Source organism: Physeter macrocephalus, chromosome 4 (assembly GCF_002837175.3).
Source record: "Physeter macrocephalus isolate SW-GA chromosome 4, ASM283717v5, whole genome shotgun sequence".
Classification (NCBI taxonomy): domain Eukaryota; kingdom Metazoa; phylum Chordata; class Mammalia; order Artiodactyla; family Physeteridae; genus Physeter; species Physeter macrocephalus.
The window spans coordinates 76,553,261-76,572,172 of NC_041217.1; the positions used below are offsets into that span (position 1 = coordinate 76,553,261).

General features: G+C 47.1%; 1 protein-coding gene across 2 annotated transcripts in view; it reads left to right on the plus strand.

Moving 5' to 3' along the window:
* Window positions 1-12,151, plus strand: part of GJA5 (gap junction protein alpha 5) — a 17,542-nt gene extending 5,391 nt beyond the window's left edge. The window contains exons 2-3 of one of the 2 annotated variants that reach the window (XM_028488912.2): window positions 7,920-8,015; window positions 8,223-12,151. In XM_028488912.2, the coding sequence (XP_028344713.1) occupies window positions 7,952-8,015; window positions 8,223-9,028 (870 nt within the window). In that variant the 5' untranslated portion in view covers window positions 7,920-7,951 and the 3' untranslated portion in view covers window positions 9,029-12,151. Of the gene's footprint in view, window positions 1-7,919 lie in introns of both variants that reach the window. The other variant, XM_028488911.2, reaches the window with a different exon arrangement.
* Window positions 12,152-18,912: the final 6,761 nt, after the last annotated feature.

The following is an 18,912-nucleotide window of genomic DNA, read 5'->3' on the forward strand; positions in this document are numbered from 1 at the left end:
ACCGGGGCGCAAACCCGTGTCCCCTGCATCGGCAGGCGGACTCTCAACCACTGTGCCACCAGGGAAGCCCGTTCTTCTAACTTTTTAAGAAGAAAATTACTTATCCTAGCATAGTTCTCTTTCTCTGCTTTGCCTGTCGGCCAGCAGGATCTCTGAGTGGACCACTCTGTCCTTGCCAGAATCAAATAATTAAATTTAAAGAGGAGTTAATTATCTGCCTTTGGCTGGAGTAGCAGGAAAACTAAAGTGATAGTTAATCTCCTCCATCTGTCTCTTTTTCCCTCTCTCTCATCTCTAGCTCCCTCTCCCCTCTCTAGTGGTCAAGGTTCAGGGGTGCAGGCCCCCTCTGGACTTCTCATTCTGAGAAAGTTGCCCACACTGCCCAACTCAGTAGCTGTAGGTATATCACACATCTATCTGGTTGAAGTAGCTACCCCAAACCTAAATCAGGAAAAGAATGAAAATTCTAAATGTAAGAATTACCCTTAACCATGCACAAATCAACTCCCTATTCTATTTTTTTTTTTTTTTTTTTTTTTTTTGCCGTACGCGGGCCTCTCACCGCTGTGGCCTCTCCCGTTGCGGAGCACAGGCTCCGGACGCGCAGGCCCAGCGGCCATGGCTCACGGGCCCAGCCGCTCCGCGGCATGTGGGATCTTCCCGGACCGGGGCACGAACCCATGTCCCCTGCATCGACAGGCGGACTCTCAATCACTGCGCCACCAGGGAAGCCCCAACTCCCTATTCTAATAGTTATCTCACAAATATCCCTGTGGCAGTTATCTATGTAAAAGAGGTCAGCCTTTGATGAGTAAGGATTTTCAAAGAAAGGAACTTAAGGAGATTTAGATAGAATCTAGTACAGTTCTTAAGGCAGGGGCATCACTGTCAGAAAAGACAACAGCTGGCTTTGATGCCAACTTCACTGCTTACTAGCAAGTCATCCTCCAGTGATTTTGCTCAAAACACCCTCTCTGAGCCTTGTAAGAAGGGGACGGGGCCAGTCCCTAGTTCCTCCAATTATTGTGAGAATCAAATGAGAATATATATATCAAGAAACTTGCAGAGTGTCTGGCACATAGAAGGGTCTCAATAAGTGTTAGGTTTTCTTATAATTATTGTTATTATCACCTAGATTCAAATTCTCTTTTTGTGTAACTCTGGGTAAACTAGCAAATGAAGCTAAGAATCTCGAAGGATAATAAAGATTAATGAGGTAGCTGAGGATCAAGACCACTCTCTCATGTAATCCTCCCTACATATCCATTTTAGGGAGAAACTACTGGGGTGAGGGAAAATTAGAAAAAATATACATTAATGAATAAGCTCCAAAAGAGTTCCAAGATGATGGTTAAAGTTGGCACTTCACTTTATAAAGCCACCTTTGATGTCTGGCGTAGCATTGGGGTTCATAAACACTTTCTGAACTGAGCTGCACTGACATGATACTATGTCTAAGGCATCCTTTGAGTGAGGCCTTTGGGTCCGTTTACAACAGAATTCTCTTCATTGGGAAGCAAGTCAACCCTGCCCTTGCCGCATTCCACTGTATGGTGAGAGGAATTATAGCATGGGCCCAGGGGATTGTTATTGTTACTGTGAATAACAATCTTTATTGAGAACCAGAGGTCTGTTAGATACTATCCAGTACATGTGTCATTGTCCAGAATTAGACTCAGCCTCTGCAGAGTGGTCTTAAAATCTAATGTTGACAAACTTGGGTGAGTTTCCCAGTGATCTGTGGGGGAGGCAGAGAAGGAATAGTCCATGGTGACCAAGTCTCTGCTCTAGACATGTTCAGTCCTGCTCAGCCGAGTGGAGGACTCTCTCATGGGCAGAAGGACGGCTCAGTGGCTTTTCTCTCCCTGGTGTCCTGGTCACCATAGTCATCGTGCAGATGTCCCTAGGCCAGCTTCCCGGGGAGGTGCCTCTAGCGACATTAGGTGTTTTGAGTGACCTGAATGCTGTCATTCATCCACTGTTGTTTCTAAAAAGTACACGAATCAACCTATCAGGTGCAGGGCACGATATTAAGCAAAAAGGGGGAAGAGAGGGTAAGGTGATTCAGGGGGAGGATCCAGTGATGAATAGTTATGGGGCTTGTCTTCGAGGACTCAGGGTTGAGTTGGAGAGATAATACACAGTCAGCAGAGCAAATAATTCTCCTTAGGTGTGTGAAATCCCAATGGTTTTACCATTTAACCCAAGGCCCAGCTGCTGTCTTGGGGGGACACAGAAATTGTTGTCAAATAGTATATTGTAAGGGCTGTTATATTTGGTTTCAGAGGACAGAACTAGAATCAACAGGAGGAAGAGAATTTTCAAGGCATCCCCATGGTAGCTTCTTGCTCACTTGCAACATGCCTTCTTGAGCAGGAGAGACGGGGGTGCAGTTTCAGCTGTGTGCTGGGTGGCGCACCTGTCACCTGCAGCCTGCCTAGCTTATGCTGCAGCCACTACTAAAGGACTGCAACGAGCAGGGTGACTACCGAGTGCAGGGCCTTACGTCCCCACCCCATTTGGGGGCTTTGTCAGAGGTAATGCAATCTTACTGCTAGACCATTTTTTTTCAATTATTAAGAAAGCTTTTATTATGCACCTAATGAGAAAGCCTAATGCAATAAGAATACAAAGCAGAAGATAGGCTTTTTTTTTTTATTGTATTTTGCACATAATAAGTGATCTCTATTTTTTTTTTTAATTAATTTATTTATTTATGGCTGTGTTGGGTCTTCGTTTCTGTGGGAGGGCTATCTCTAGTTGCGGCGAGCCGGGGCCACTCTTCATTGCGGTGCGCGGGCCTCTCACTGTCGTGGCCTCTCTTGCTGCGGAGCACAGGCTCCAGACGCGCAGGCTCAGTAGCTGTGGCTCAACGGGCCCAGTTGCTCCATGGCATGTGGGATCTTCCCAGACCAGGACTCGAACCCGTGTCCCCTGCACTGGCAGGCAGATTCTCAATCACTGCGCCACCAGGGAAGCCCAGAAGACAGGCTTTTGACTTTGAGAAGTCTACTACCCATCTGAGGGAAAAAGCTGTTAAATCCTTGAGGGCAGGAATCATGCCTGATCTGTTTATTAATCCAACAGATATCATTGCGTGCCTAGTATTTGCCAGGCCTGGGACCCGTGAGGTATTATTTCAGTACCCAGAACAGTAGTAGACACATAGTAGGGACTCAGAAAAAATACTTGCGGGCTGGCTGACAGACAAGAAGCTTTTGGAGAACAAGTGTAAGGCAGCACATAACCCAGTGTGGGAAAGTATCCTGCCTGCTGGATGGTAATTTAGCATCTTCAGAGTTCGGGAGACATCAAAGAGGGATGAGAGCAATTTGAGAAGACGTCTCCATTTCCACCTAGATCTGTGGGGTCAGAAGAAGAGGTGCTGGCTATGAGTTCATGTTAATTTGGGTTGCTGTAAATTGGTTGTCTTTAAAAACATTGGCTGCCTAGGGCGGCAACAGTGCCAACATAAGGAGGAGAACTGGATTGGGAACGTAGACCCTGAATTTTATTTCTAGCCATATAATACATGAAGTAAAGGAATAAAATGATTCATGCTCACTACACACAAAAACCTTCCTTTGGCCCTTTCCCTCTTATCCAGGTGTAATGTTACTATTAGCAAACACGTTCCCTAATGACTTCTCCAAAATTTTTGCTTTGTCCCAGGACATGACACATTAGAAGAGGATGTGGAAGGTCTTGGAGTAAAGAACGTTCAGAGTTGGGATGTTCTTGTCCAGGTTCTAGGGACCATCTCTCTTTGCCTTGGGGACTTCAGAACTTGCATCACTTGCAAAGGGCTGTAGAATTCAATTACCCAGGGCTCTTTGGAGGGTCCAGGCCCCACCCTGAACCAGAGTCAACCTGCCTTACATTCCCATAGCCCCCTGTGTCTCCCTAATGTCAACACACATCGTGCTTTATAGCAATTATGTGTTTGTTCTCTCTCCTTAATTAAGGGAAATAAAGGCAGTTAAGCTCAGTAAAGGGAGGGACTCCTTGCTTGTCTTTTTAACTGCTGCATCTCCAGTCCCATCATCACTGCATGATACGTGGTAACTGGTAACCACTCAACAAACTTATTAAATGAATGAATGAAAGGGAAGGACATCGTAGGCAGAGAGAACATGGGGAGCCAAGATAAAGAGGTGAGAAACTGTGGGCCGTGAATACACGTGTGGGGAGTTGGGTAGCTTAAGTACTGAGTATGTGAGGGGAACAGCAGAAATAGATGGGAGGAGGCTGTGCTGTGGAGGGTCTCAAGTGCAAGTTAAATCGTTTGGACTTTATAAGCAGTAGGAAGCCAGTGAAGGTCACAGATAAAGCAGTGGGGTATACTACCATTTTTATTTCACAGAATTTATTCATGACATGGGCAGCTGCCTTTACCCCTCCTAACACACTTCCTGCCAAGAAATGGATAATGATCTACAAAGCGTTTTATGTGCTGTACACCCAGAAAAGTCAATGAGTGTCTAATCTACAGGTTTCTTTGGCTGAGGTTGTCGGGGGCCCAAAGGGACCCAGAGGTGTTGGGAAACTGACTTCAGCCGGGGACCTTTCATATTATAAGCTGAGCAGCTGGTACATGATAGCAACGTTAAGTTTCTCTGACCTTGTTTGAGTCATCCAGGATGTCGCAAACGAGAGGTTTTTCACCCTATATACTGCTGCCAGGGCCCACAGGGTCTGCCCTAGCCCACACCTCCCCAGCTGGTTAGTTTCTCTTGTTCTCTCCCGATGAGGCTTCCTAAGACTGTCTTTCTGATATTCTGCGATGTTCCATTCTTGTACCTGTGTTTTACTTCTTCCAGGTGGGACTCCTTGGACTACAAATGAGGCAGTCAGCAGGCAAGCCTCTTGGCAGACTAGACCAAAGCGTCACATTCTTTGCCCTGAACTATTTTTATATTTCCTTGGGGACCTGCAAGGAATGAGTGACAGAGTCAGAAGATCAAGGGAAAAATCTTCAGGGGTTGAGGAGAGTTTGGAAAACTTGCCCCAAATCCTGGAAGAATATAACATTTGTTTCTCTCTTTCTTTTTGTTTTTGATTTTCATTTCTCTTTCCCTCTGGCTTCTCCCCTTCTTCTCTTCCATCTGTTTCTCTCTTCTTGGTAATGTACATCTCTCTACCTTCCACTTTCTCCTATTCTTGTCCTTCCCCACCACTTTCCTTGCTAGTAATGGCTGCCTTTTATTCAGTTCTTATCTTCTGAGCACTGTGCTAAGTGCTTTTTACATATCACCTCATAATACTCTATGAGCTAAATAATAGTATATCCATTTCGCAGGTGAGGAAATTGAGACACAGATCCAGTAACTTCTCCAAGCTCAGCAGATATTCACAGGGATTTGAACTCCATTTAGCTAACCCCCAAATTGACTTCCCTTAACTGTTACAGGGTCTCTTTTTTCCCATTTCCAACTCCCCCTTGTCTTTTCCCTCTTTTTGCTCCTCCTCTCTCCCCTTCTCTCCCTCCCTTCTCTCTGACACTCGCCACATCCTGGCCTTCACATGTGTGCTGATGACCCTGAAGGTGCTGAACACTGTACACGTGCCCAGAAGGGATCACAGACCATTCAGACTCTTATCTAATCAGCCATTTTCCTTTTGGACTAACGCTCCACAATTTTCCACTTTTGGAGGCGATGGAGGGGGCCCTTCATCATGTGAAGAAAAGGGCAAATGCTGATCACAAACCAGAGGAAAGGGCTCAAGACTTGGAAGCGTCTTTGATATGGAAGGGAACAGAGATAAGGCCCTTTCCGCTTACTCACGGACTCCCTCATTTCCAGGGACTCTGTGTACTCTCAGGGTTGGGGAGTGGAGGGCTGGGAGAAGACAGAGCTGGGAGGCTGGTCTCTGTCAAGGTATCAACTCAGAAGCCAAAGCCTAGACCGTGAAATATGGAACCTCGCCCTGTCCCTCCTCATATGCATACGGATAGGAACCGGGATAGGATAGGAATCAGGGGCACACTGGCAGCAAAGATGTGAAGGTTAAAGTTTGAACTTGACAACCTCTAAGGTCCCATCAGAATCCGAGGTTTTAAGATTCCAAGAAGAGAATATTTACCTTCAATTCTCCACCGCCCCCCCCCTTTTTTTTTTTGGTCATTCTGTTGATTAGGACTGGTTGATTAAAGGCTTAAGCCATAAGGACATTTATTGTTCATCAAGTAAGAATTCTGGAGGTAGAAGATTCAAGAGTTGATTCAGAAGCCTCAGGGCACTGGTTGGCATTTCTGAGATTCTCTGGGAAGCTTCAGGCATCTTGACTCACACAAACTGTCCACAGGCAGGAAGTCGTGGGGGTGAAGAGGACTTCAAGTGAGGCTGTATTTACTGGGGGATAGAAAAACATTTTCTAGAGCACTCCTTCCACATCAGGCTCTCCCCACACCTCACAGACCAGAACTAACTGCAGTGGAGGCTGAGAAAGTGATAGCTGGCCTTCTCACCCTGCTTATGGGACACGGCAAGGAACAGGGGATTGGTTTGCCAACGGGTAGAAAACACCAGTGCCTGCCACCCCCTCCTTCATTCACTCAACTAAGATTTACTAAGTACCCACTCTGGGCCGGGTGTTGATGGTACAGAGGACAAGAGAATTCCTGCTCTCGAGGAGCTCCTACTGGAAGAACACAGACAGGCAGAGGATCACAAAACAAGATGGCAAGTGCTAGGAGAGGACTGAATGTCCCCAGGGCCACCACAGAGCTGAAGATGCTCAGCTTGAGGAAGCAGGGAGGACTGGGAAAGCAATGACTGGGTTAAGTTTTGAAGGGTAAATAGGATTCAGCTAGGGGTGAGGGAGCATGTAGGAGGTGGCTGAGAGGAGAGCATTTGGGAAGCTTCCAGGACTTGGCATGCTGGACACGACAAAGGCAACTGAAGGGGATAGGCAGGAAATGAGGCTGAAGAAGCATGCCAGGACCTGATGAGGGAAGGTTCTGTGTGGGACTTAAAGGTTTGGGGCGTTTATTCTGGATGTGTGGGTGAGCAGGTCTGTGTGTGGGTACCTTCTGTCTGCAGAAAGACAAGTTGAGCTGTACAGTTGGAATGGCTGCACTGCAGTGAAGTGTAGATCAGCACTGCCAGCTGCTAACCAGCTGGGGGAACCTGTGAAACCTTTGAATGTTTTTGTTTGCCACCTCCTGAGAGAGTTGGCCCATGCTGGATGGCTCTGATTGTTAGTGAAATAGAAATAGAAACAGAAAATGCTTCCTAAGGGACCAAATTTGCCTCTCCCACCCTCACCTTTTTCTCTTCCACCTAGTTCTGGCCTCTGGAGTCAGAAAAATATATATATATTTTTTCCACCTGACAGCAGCTCAAACATATGGAACACGTGAATTATGATTTTCAGCACAACACATACCTCATCTCATTTAACCCTCAAAGTCCTGGGGTGTAGCTATTCCCATTTTACAGACAAGGAAACAGACTCATTGAGGTAAATGTCCAGAGTCACATTTGCAGGCTCCTGTCCTGTGTTCTTTCCACTACTCCAGTGTTTCTCGGGTGAGGTCCTTGGACTGCCTGCCTCAGAATAACCTAGGCTGCTTGCTGCAAATCCAGATTCCTGGGGGCCATCCCAGACCTCCTGGAGTAGAATCTCTGGAGGTAACAGCACAGAATCCACAGCATAACACACATCTCAGGTGATTTCTAGATCCATTAAAGCGTGGGAATCATGCTCTAATCTTGCTATCATGACTACTTTGAGTCTTCTCTTTCATTTTTGCTGCGGGTGGGGGAGGAAGAGAGCTTTTTAGGTGAATCTGACTTCTAAGCTGCACTCTCTTAAGGAACGCATTGGTATGGGTCAGTGGAATCACAGAGCATGATTGGACCTTCCAGATGTTTGCAGAAAGCATCCCTCTGTTTTTCTCTCTGTCCCATTTGCAGGAGTCTTGGTGTCTGTCTTCTGCTGAACCAAGATGGGTGACTGGAGCTTCCTGGGAGAGTTCCTGGAGGAAGCACACAAGCATTCCACGGTGATCGGTAAGGTCTGGCTCACCGTCCTCTTCATATTCCGCATGCTGGTGCTGGGCACGGCTGCCGAGTCCTCCTGGGGGGACGAGCAGGCTGATTTCCAGTGTGATACGATTCAACCTGGTTGCGAGAACGTCTGCTATGACCAAGCCTTCCCTATCTCCCACATTCGCTATTGGGTGCTGCAGATCATCTTCGTCTCCACACCCTCTCTAGTGTACTTGGGCCACGCCGTGCACACGGTGCGCATGCAGGAGAAGCGGAAGCTACGGGAGGGCGAGAGGGCCAAAGAGGTTCGGGGCGCTGCCTCTTACGAGTACCCAGCGGCCGAGAAGACAGAGCTGTCCTGCTGGGAAGAAGTGAATGGAAGGATTCCCCTCCAGGGCAGTCTGCTCAACACTTACGTCTTCAGCATCCTGATCCGCACCACCATGGAGGTGGCCTTCATCGTGGGCCAGTACCTCCTCTATGGCATCTTCCTGGACACCCTGCATGTCTGCCGCAGGAGTCCCTGTCCCCATCCTGTCAACTGTTATGTGTCCCGGCCCACGGAGAAGAATGTCTTCATTGTCTTTATGCTGGCTGTGGCCGGACTGTCCCTTTTCCTCAGCCTTGCTGAACTCTACCACCTGGGCTGGAAAAAGATCAGACAGCGATTTGTCAAGTCACAGCAGGGCATGGATGAGTGCCAGCTTCCTGGCCCCTCTGCCCGCATAGTCCAGAGCTGCACACCACCCCCTGACTTCAATCAGTGCCTGGAGAATGGCCCTGGGGGGAAATTCTTCAATCCATTCAGTAACAAGATGGCCTCTCAGCAGAACACAGATAACCTGGCCACTGAGCAAGTGCGAGGCCAGGAGCAGATTCCTGGAGAGGGTTTCATTCATATCCGTTATGCCCAGAAGCCTGAGGTACCCAATGAAGGCTCCCCGGGTCACCGCCTCCCCCATGGCTACCAGAGTGACAAGCGCCGTCTCAGCAAGGCCAGCAGCAAGGCCAGGTCAGATGACCTATCAGTGTGACCCACCAGTGTGGCGGAACCAGGACCAGGTGGGAACAAAGGAGGCTCAGAGAGGGAAGGTGTGTCCCTTCTGACCCCTCCTCTCTCGTTCTCATCACTGCTCTACTCAGTTTGGGCCCTGGATCTCAATGGCATTGCTCATTTTTTCCAGAAGCTATGACCAGGTCTTTGTGGGTGCAGTAAGAGACATGGCTACCTACCCAGGCTCCTTCACCCTCCACTCAGAATCCTCAGTGAAGCCTTTCATATTACTCCATGAATGGGATAGAGGAAGAGACGGGGACCGTGGCAAATCTGACCTGGGAGGGACAGCCAGAGGGATAGGATGACTCTCTACATACCAGCCACACACCAGATGGATTTTCTAAGCCCCTCTGGCATCCTTGGCCCGATCACCCTTCCTCCTGCAAGGAAGAGCCCAAAGTTCCCGGCCAGCAATGAGCATGAATCAAGGAACTTGCATTAGATGATGTGCTCTTGAATCTGTTGTCTCCTTGGACCATACCTTGGGGTGGTGGTCAGGTCGCCATGGTGTGCCCTTGGCTGCCCCTCCCCCTACCCAGTCTTACTTAAAAAGAGGTCCTTAGAACTCGACGAGCAGCCTCAGCTTTACAAGTGCCTTGGCATGTACCTCTGGCAAATGTCTCACCTTGGTGATGTTGCAGCCTTTCCTTCTGCCAGGGTGTACAACGAGCCCGGGGAGGGGGGTGAAAAGCTCTCCTAGGGAGTCACCGTGCACACTGACTCCACTGGCATTCCTGCCACCACGTATCAACCTGCAGCTCTTTCACGGTTCACCCTGATGGTAGAAACCATCCCTTCCAGTCCTCCCTTGGCTGTCCATCCAGTGCTCCCCTAAAAACCTTATTGACCAGAATGCCCAAGAAGCCATCGTCCTCTCTCACATTCTGACCAGATCACCAGCCATGGAGGCCAGTGGAATTTCCCCAGGTCTTATTAAAACAAAGAGGGCATTGTGCTTCTGAGATTCCCCTTGGGAAAAAAAAATAATTCTGCTGTGAAGATAAAAATGAAAAAGGAGAGAAAATACTGGAAAACTATTTTTCCCTCCTGTTTGCTTCCTTTGCTGACTGCCAACTTAGAGTGCCAAGAGGAGGTGTGATGACAGCTATGGAGGCCCCCATATCTCTCTTTCCCTGGAGGATTTAGCAGGGGCATGAAAGCAGAAAGGGAATCTCCAGCTCTCTTGGCAGGGCCCTTGTTTAAGAGCACAGAGATGCCTGTGTCTCCCCAGTGCTCCTAAAGAGACTGCCAAAAAAGCAGTGGGGACTACAGAAAAGCCCTGCCTTCCCAGGGACTGGCCAGGTTTCTCTCTTCAGTCCATCTGTAATAGGTGGTTGCCATTTTGGATGAAGGTAAAGGATGCTCAGAAGTGGATGCTGAAACTTAGAGGGAGACAGTTACTTTTTAAGATGCATATGTGTGTGTTTGTGTGTGTATGTATATGCTGTTAAGCTGGGTGAAAGGGAGGGAAGTCCTGAAGTAAGGAAAGCATGCCTTAGAGACACTTGTGTCTTCCTGCCCTTTCCTCCAGATGCCTGGCAGAGGGGCTGAGCCTCACTGTTTTCAGTGTCATTAACCTAAATAGATAAGCATGAGAGGTCGGGACAGAGGAGGCTGAAGCCTCAGAAGGAGGCTCAGCCTCTGCCCCACCTGCCCATCTCTGGGCCCCTCTGATGATGCTTGGTTGTTATTGGTGGGTGGAGAGAAGGATGAGGGTAGAGGGGTGGAGGAAACTGACTGGGATGCCATTTAGGGAAGAATGACTGGTCATCCCAGATCCCCGGAGAGGACACCTTTTAATCTATTCTCTGGCACTGGCATTAAGACTCTCTCTCCAAAACAAAGCAAAAAAGACTCTCTTTCCTTCCATCTCTGAAGTGTGTTTGTTTTGTGAAATGAGTGTTCTTGGATTAGAAATTCTGTGAGATCAGTCCTGATGATGGGGCTTTCAGGAAGGAAAAAGGAAATAATATTTGTAGTTTGTCCTAATAAAGTCTGGCCCTACATTTATCTCTCCTTTGTGTCCCTTTCATGCTGTGACTACAAGAGAAGGATGGCAGACTTGGTGGGGGAGGGGAGCACTTGGAGCCAGTCATCAGTCAATCGGTATTGCAAAGAGCTCTGGAATCACACATGCCAGCGTGAAAATCCCAGCTGCTGATTTACACTGGACTCCAGCAAGCTACTTAATCTCTGAAGCTTGGTTTTCTCATCTGTAAACTGAACCTAGTAATATCTACCTCATAGGTTGTTAAGTGAGATACTATTTATAAAGAGTACAGCAGAGTGCCTGGGAAATAATAGTCTGTCATTAAATGGTTATTATTGTTATTATCTTCATTATTTTTGTTGCTATGTTGAACACATAGTATTTGAAAACCTGGGATGTTGAGGGATGGTTACAGAACTTGCCTTTATGGAGCTCACAGTCTACCTAAGATGATCAACTAAACCACATAGAGGAAACAATTAGAATAGAATGAAATAGGAATTCATTGATTATCAATTCTAGGAACTATAAGGCACCAGGAAGTGATACATATGAAAATACTACATAGAAGAGGACAGACCTGACCTGAGCCTTAAGGAGTGGCTAAGGTTTTAGAGAAGTGAAGACCTCAAGGATGACACTGTGAAATAGGTCTGGGTATCCCCATTTTACAGACATGGAAGCTGAGTTCCAGGAAGTTTCTCTGACAGTGGGCAGCTTCTCACTGGCTTCTTTGGGTGAAATCTCATCTCTTTGGAAGAGTAAAAATGATTCTTGCTCCAAACAAAGGGTCCAGGGACCACTCAGTCCTTCACCAGCAAATGGGTGCCATTTCCTAGAGAAAGAAACAAAGGTCGGGAAAAAAAACAAATGGAAGTATTATCTGAACTACCAAGTGGTCTTGTCTATCAGGGCAGGAAAGCTCTTATAGGGACTTCCCTGGTGGTCCAGTGATTAAGAATCCATCTTGCAATGCAGAGGACTCCAGTTTGATCTCTGGTCAGAGGACTAAGATCCCACTTGCTGCAGGGCAACTAAGCCCACATGCCGCAACTACTGAGTCCACGCGCCACAAGCAGAGAGAAGCCCACACACCACAACGAAGACCCAATGCAGCCAATAAATAAATAAATAAATATTTTTTTAAAAAAAGAAAGCTCTTGTAAAGAGGCCTTGCAAAGAGGTCATAGAACACATCTTGTGACACCAGTGTTGAGATTCAAGGGTGTTCCTGACATCTGGCGTCTATCCAAGGGTAAGGTGCTCAGACCAAATGTGCCTGAGCAGTCTAACTGGAAAAAGCACCTGGGATCCATTTTTCTTCCTAGAAAATAAGTAGAGAATCTCATGGTTTTATAAACATAGCTATTAACATTTGACAGTTTGTGTAACACCGAGACTGCAAAAGCCAAGGGACTTATAGTGAGTAAGATTTCAACCTCATGTATCTACTCTCATTTCCTTTCCCTCTCTAAAGGTTCACCACTAAAGAGGTAAGCTGAGTACTAATCTAATGAACACACTTTGGGTTGTAGGCTCCTACAGGCCCCTTTCCTTAATTTCCTTCCTCCAGTGCCAGATAAGACCAGAATTTCTACCACTAGTGTTTCATTCCTATGGCTGAAGTGTTTAAGTGGTTAATGCTAATAACACTACTATGAAGAATCATATTATGAATGAGTTTTCAGATTTCTTCTTAATAGCAAATTTTGATAGCAGAGGGAAAAACAAAAGAACAAGGGCACCAGGTACTTGGCAGGTGTCTTGAAGGATTGCTTTCATGATGTAGAAATGAAGAAAACAGCAAGACTAAAGAGGGGAGCCAAAGATAATCTGTCCACTTCCCAGTCCCCGGTAGATCCTGGAAGCCCCTGCATTTAAGTCCATGATTTGGCCCTTATTGTCCATGTAATGGACAAACAAATTTACAAATGACAGCTACGTAAATAGAACACGATCGATAGTTTATCGCCATCGGTCACCTGATGGTTAGCAGAGATGGGTATGGTCTGTAGTTTTTTATTGTCATTTCAATTGGAAAAGAGAAAAACTTGCATTCAACAAATATTTATTGAGCACCTACCTTGAAGTGGCACCCTGTTGGGCTTTAGGAATACAATTTTATGAAACAGGTACGGTTCCCTCCTTTTGGAGCTTATAGCCTAGTGGGGAAGACTCCCTCACACAAGTAAATGAACAAAATAATTACAAATTGTGATAAGTGCCTAGAAAGAAACAGACTGGGGGGCGAGGTAGCTGACAAAGGTGGAGGGAGAGACCTTCTTCAGATAGGATCGGCGGAAAGAACTTTCTGAGGAGGTAATTTGAGGCTGAAATCTTACAGCTGAGAAGAAGCCAGCTACTGATGAGCAGGAGAAGAACCCAGGTAGGGGAACCCAAATTCCTTCCAGGAAACTGCAGAATCCAGCTGTCCCTGACCTCAATCTGGTTCAATATTTTTGAAAGATATAATTCAAGCAGCACCTAGATAGCACCTAAAACAACAGTGTAAGGCACCAACTGTTGCAAAACACACCAAGCCTCAAGGGACAGAGAAGTCTTTTTGCTCAGAGAAGCAAAAAGAACATATAAAAGGTCTTAATTAAAACAACTAAATATCATATGTTAACATTCTAGAAAGCCCTATTTGATGTTGCAACTATTATTTCCATCAGTATCAATTCTTGTAATATACTTGGGGGCTTCTAAACTAGGCCTGTTTCCTAGAGTCCAGGCTGGTAGGCAGAAGACTGTGTCCAAAGGGGCTGGGAAGGAGCCAGCAAGGCGTGGTCCAGAGGAGCCTTGGCATCAGAGGAGTCAAAACAGCAAAACATCAAGTGCACAGAGAGGGGGAAGTGAGGAGGGAGGGGGAGCACATCTGCAGGGAAGCCAGGCTACGGCAGCCGTGCAAGACACTGGTCAGGCAGGCACCGTTGGGGACGTCTCTCCACTGGATCTGGACTCCAGACTCAGAGAAGGGAGTTGACATGGGCAAAGCAGAGCTTCATCCTAGGGGCTGGATTACTAGGCGGAGCACCAGGACAGAGTCTTGGACAGAGTACAAGGTGGGGGCCCATTATCAGAATCAGTAAGGTGCTGATAAAGTCATTGCCAGTAATATATATGATTTAATAGATGCCTTCAAAACTTAAACCACAGGAATGACCAATTGTGAGACTTCCAGGCACCTCATCAAGCATGGTGGTGGGCAGGGAGATGATTTTTGGCATGGAACCTAATATTGCTCTGAAATCACCCCAAGCTGGCATCTACTTCCTTCACCTACACATAAGGTCAGCACAGCCCTGGGGAAGTCATGGCTTGGACACAAGGCTTAAGTCCCCTCTGTCCCTTCAACCTTTTCCATTACCCCGATTCAAGACCCTTGGTGAAGGGGCACCTGTACTTGCTAAGAAGGGCTTCCTCTGAGAGAAACTGAGAGCTATGTGTGAACCCATTCAGGAGAGCGCATTGCCCTGGGAACTGCAGCCTGGCCACTGCTAAATCCCCTCAGGCGGCAGCTGCTGTTCCAACAGAGGACGTTCAGGGCAGGGTGGAATTGTTTTATGCCTTCCTGGGACTCTTCTTCAAATGAGCCGGAATATAACTTGGAGGGGTTTAAACTTACAAATGTTTGAGGTAAAATTATGCATTTGAAAACCAATGTAAAAAAATGTGTGGGGCGTGACTTGCTAGGGAAAAGTCAATTTTCAAAACCCGCATATTTTGGTAATAATTATGAAACACGCTTGCAGTTGTTAAGTGCTAACTCTTTTCTAGGTTCTGTGCTGAGATTTCATGAATTACCATTTCATCCTTGCAATAATCCTTCAAGGTCAGCTCACCCCACTTTACAGATAAGGAAAAAGAGTCAGTAACCTGCACAGCTAGTAGGTGGTAGAACTGGGTTCCAAACACTCATCTCTCAGTCTACAATGTGCTTCACTTAAGTGCTTATCATATATTCTTGAGTAAAAAGGCGAGATACAAAATTGTATGTACACCATGATTACAATGAGTAGAATAGGTAATTATAAGAACAAAGACCTGAAAGGAACAAACAAAAATGAAAGCAGTTGTGCCAGTATGGTGGATCTGTGGGGGTGCTTTAATTCTCCTTATTTCCTAAACTATTTTAATATTATCATGCTATTTTTGTAATTAAAAAATTTAAATTATATTTATATTCAACCTTTGGTCTAAATTTGGTGCTCCCCTGGGGCGGCTGCCAGGAGCTGCCTCTCTTCGTTTCCGCAGTTCTCATGCCTGGGAACATTTTTCTTTCTTTGGGCTCTGACTGCCACCCTTAAATGGAATAAGATTAAGCAGGAGGCACCCACCCCAGGGTCTGGGCTACCGACTGTGTGACAGTGGATGGTCTGCCTCTGGAAATAGCTGAGCATGAGAGAGGGTGGAAGGCACCGTCCGCACCCATGAGCTCCTGCACAGCCTCAGTGCGGTGGGTGTGGACAGAGCCCGCTCCACGTCAGGTCAGGGCCATGGACCACGCACTGTTTGGGTGGTTTAGAAGGATATCAGTGGGAGAGAAGCCTGCCCTCAGATGCTCAGACCTAGTAGGAGAGGAGAATGATGCCAAAGCCCGGGGGACAAGCTCAGTATGGTAAGCACGAGAAAAGCAGCAGTGTGGTTCTCAGAGCAGGGAGGGGACCTCGGGAGAGGGAAAGCTCAGGGAAAGCCTCACAGAGTAGGTGCCACTTGAACTGGGCTGTGGAAAATGAATAAGGTTTTATTGGGTTGGCCCAAAATTTCGTTTGGGTTTTTCTGTAACAGCTTATGGAAAAACCCGAACGAACATTTTGGCCAGCCCAATATTACATAGAAAAAGAAGACTTTCTAGTGAGAAGAAATAGCGTGGTATGTTCCAGGAGCTGGGAGGAGCTGAGAGGGGAACACTGGGGGGAGATGAGGGCAAGAGGTGGGAGATTCTTGAAAGTGTGCCTTTCACCCTGTAGGTGGTAAGGAGCTATTGAGTTTCTTCGGGCATCTGGGGAGTGGGGTGATCATTGCTGTTCCTGAGGTCGCCTAAGGCAGCAAGACGCTGCGGAGGGAAGACCCTGGAGGCTGATCATCCATGAGGCTCCCTTTAATCTGGGGATGAAGTGAGGGGATACAGACAGAGCCTCAACCATTGGGACTTGGTGACTGGTGAGGATAACTAAGAGGTTTCAGGTCTCTGTGAACATTTATTCATTTATTAAACAAAATTCACTCCAGGAGAGGGTAATGGGTATATTAGACCCCTTTTATATATCACTTCAGATGCTCTCAGTCTTACCTGCCTCTTATTCCAGCTGCCTGCAGGCGTGGACCAGCTGCACACAGGAGCATCTGACCTCCCTCCAGGGTGCCCCTATTGACACAGTAGCAGAGATCTGCTCAGCACCTGAGCCGGCACATGGACACCCAGAAGTAGGGGGGTAATCAGTGCAACACAGGGCAAACCTCTGAACAGGGGGAGACAGACGCCCTTCCTCTACCCCTGCCACCACTACCCTGGTGGTTCCAAGGCCTGGTTGTTAGGGCTTCTCCAGGGTGTAGTCCTTTGGATTGAGCACCCCGCTTAGTAGTGCCCGGTTCGATAACACATCTTCCTGTGGGCTCCGCCTCCTTCCCTGCCTCTCTCTCCTTGCTCCTGAACTGTGCACAGTGATGAAGTGTAAACACATCAGTTCTGCCTCAGGCTCTGCTCCCTGGGGAATCCAGACTGAACCAACGATTCCATTTTGAAATCTAGAGGTTTTCACTCTACTCAGAATTGTAGAACATTCAGACCAAGCCTGGAGCATCAAGGTTGGTAGCGATACTTCACTCCTAGAACAAGTATCGGTATGTAGGTCACAAATCCTGACATTTGATAGAATTCTGAAGTCCGGCATTTATAGGGATTCTCATAGTTTCTTGTGTGTTAGTCTTGTCCACCTGGATAGATCTTTACCTCCACGACTCTGTACCTCACAGCATTTAGGACAATGTTGGGCAGGCAGAAGATGCTAGAAAACACCCGCCAAGTTGAACTGCAGTTGTTCTCTTTTATTTCCCTGAATTCCACATAGTCTTCAGCCGCCTCACTTAATCTACAAACTAGTTTCCAAAAGGGCACGTCCTTCTCTTTGCACCGCTAGTGCATGGTGAAATGGCACCGATGGAAACTTCCACTGCGTCGAAGTGTGACGTGACTGCGCTCCAACAGACACTGTGTGATTATACAGTGGTTTATCCAAAGAGCGCCCCTCCCCGTGGATCTGGAGCTTCTGCCTGGGAAATATCCAAACTGGTTGTGGCTATCGTGCCCCTGTGTCCCCCTTTCCAGGACATCCCTGCTCTCCCATCCCCCCACCCGCCCACCACTGACACACCATGACAGCGCCCCAGTTTTGTTCGAATTTTCAGTGGGAAAGGAAGTTAAAAATGTAGAAAGAAATTATTCTCCCCTCCTCAGTTAACCAAGGACTTCATTGCCACTAACTTGTCTCTCTTCTTCCCCATCCTTTAAATGGTCTCAAGATCTGGGCAAAATAAAATATTACTACACACATACACACACGTGCGTGCATGCACGCACACACACACACAATGGGGCCCCTATCTTAACATTTATAGCAGCCTTTAACCCAAAGGGCTTTCTGGGAGAGGCAGGCAGCCAAAGCGATGCTGGCCTTTCTCTGGGCCTCCTGTGTCAGGCTCAGGCAGGAGACCACGAGCATGGAGGTGTTGAGTTTGGACCGTCAGGGCACTTCAGCTGGTAGAGAGAGTGAAAGGCGCCCTCTGATAGCTGGGGCTGGGGGCTGTCAGGGCGTGGAGAGAGCTGCTCAGGTGGCAGCTAAGCTTTCAAAGGAAAACACCTCTGGCTTTTCAAATGCACACTCTTTCTGCTTCCTTTTCCTGGCACCCACTTAGGCCCTGCCATTCCAAGTCCCCTGCTCACTCCTTCCAACACCTTCTGTCCACCCTGCTGACTTTTCCTTCCAGAAAGATGGATTCATGTGCATATGACTCGTCTTCCCGACTAAATCCCAGGACGTCAGAGTACATCTGACATTTCTTTTCTGTTGCCCACTGGCCCTAGCATACGAATCATAGGATTTTTAAACAGGAAGAGGCCTCTAGCAATCAAATTTAACTCTTATTTTCCAGGAAACTGAGCCCTGGAGAATCAAGGGTTCTAGAACCTCAGTGCTGAGCTGCCATTCAGCCCAACCTCCTGATTGCTGCTGTGATCTTCTCTCCACTGCCTGCCAGTGGTCGTCCAGCTTCTCCTGGGCACTTCCATTGGCAAAGCCTGAGAATGGTTAGGTTTAATTGGCCTGGCTTCCCAGACCCAGGGTCAGAGCCCACCTTTCTACTTACATAACCTCTTTGAGCTCTATGAAACAGTATAATAGTATTTAACTCATAGGATTGTTGTGAAGAATACATTAAGCAAATAATACCTAGTATCAAATGATTACTTAATAAATGTAAGTTATCATTATGCCATTTTCTAAGACGGCCCAGCCTGTCTTCAGATGGATCTGTTAGAAACTTAGTTTTCTTTTAGTTAGAGTCTTTTTCATGTAGTTTCTGTCTTGTGTGAGTTGCCCAAAGTCACCCAGTGAGTTAGTGGCAGAACTGGGACCAGAGCCCAGATCCCTTCACAGGCCACGCTCTCTCTGAAGCATCTGCTGCATAAATGAAAAAGAAAGCAATCTGCCATAATAAAACACTGTTATCATTATTCCCAATTTAAGAGGTGAGATAACAGAGTGATTTTTGACTAGCCTCAGAGCTAGTTAGGGACAGAACCGGTAACAAGCGTCTCCTCTCTAGTCCGGTGCTCTGTCCACTACACATGTGGCTTTAATGGGGTTCTC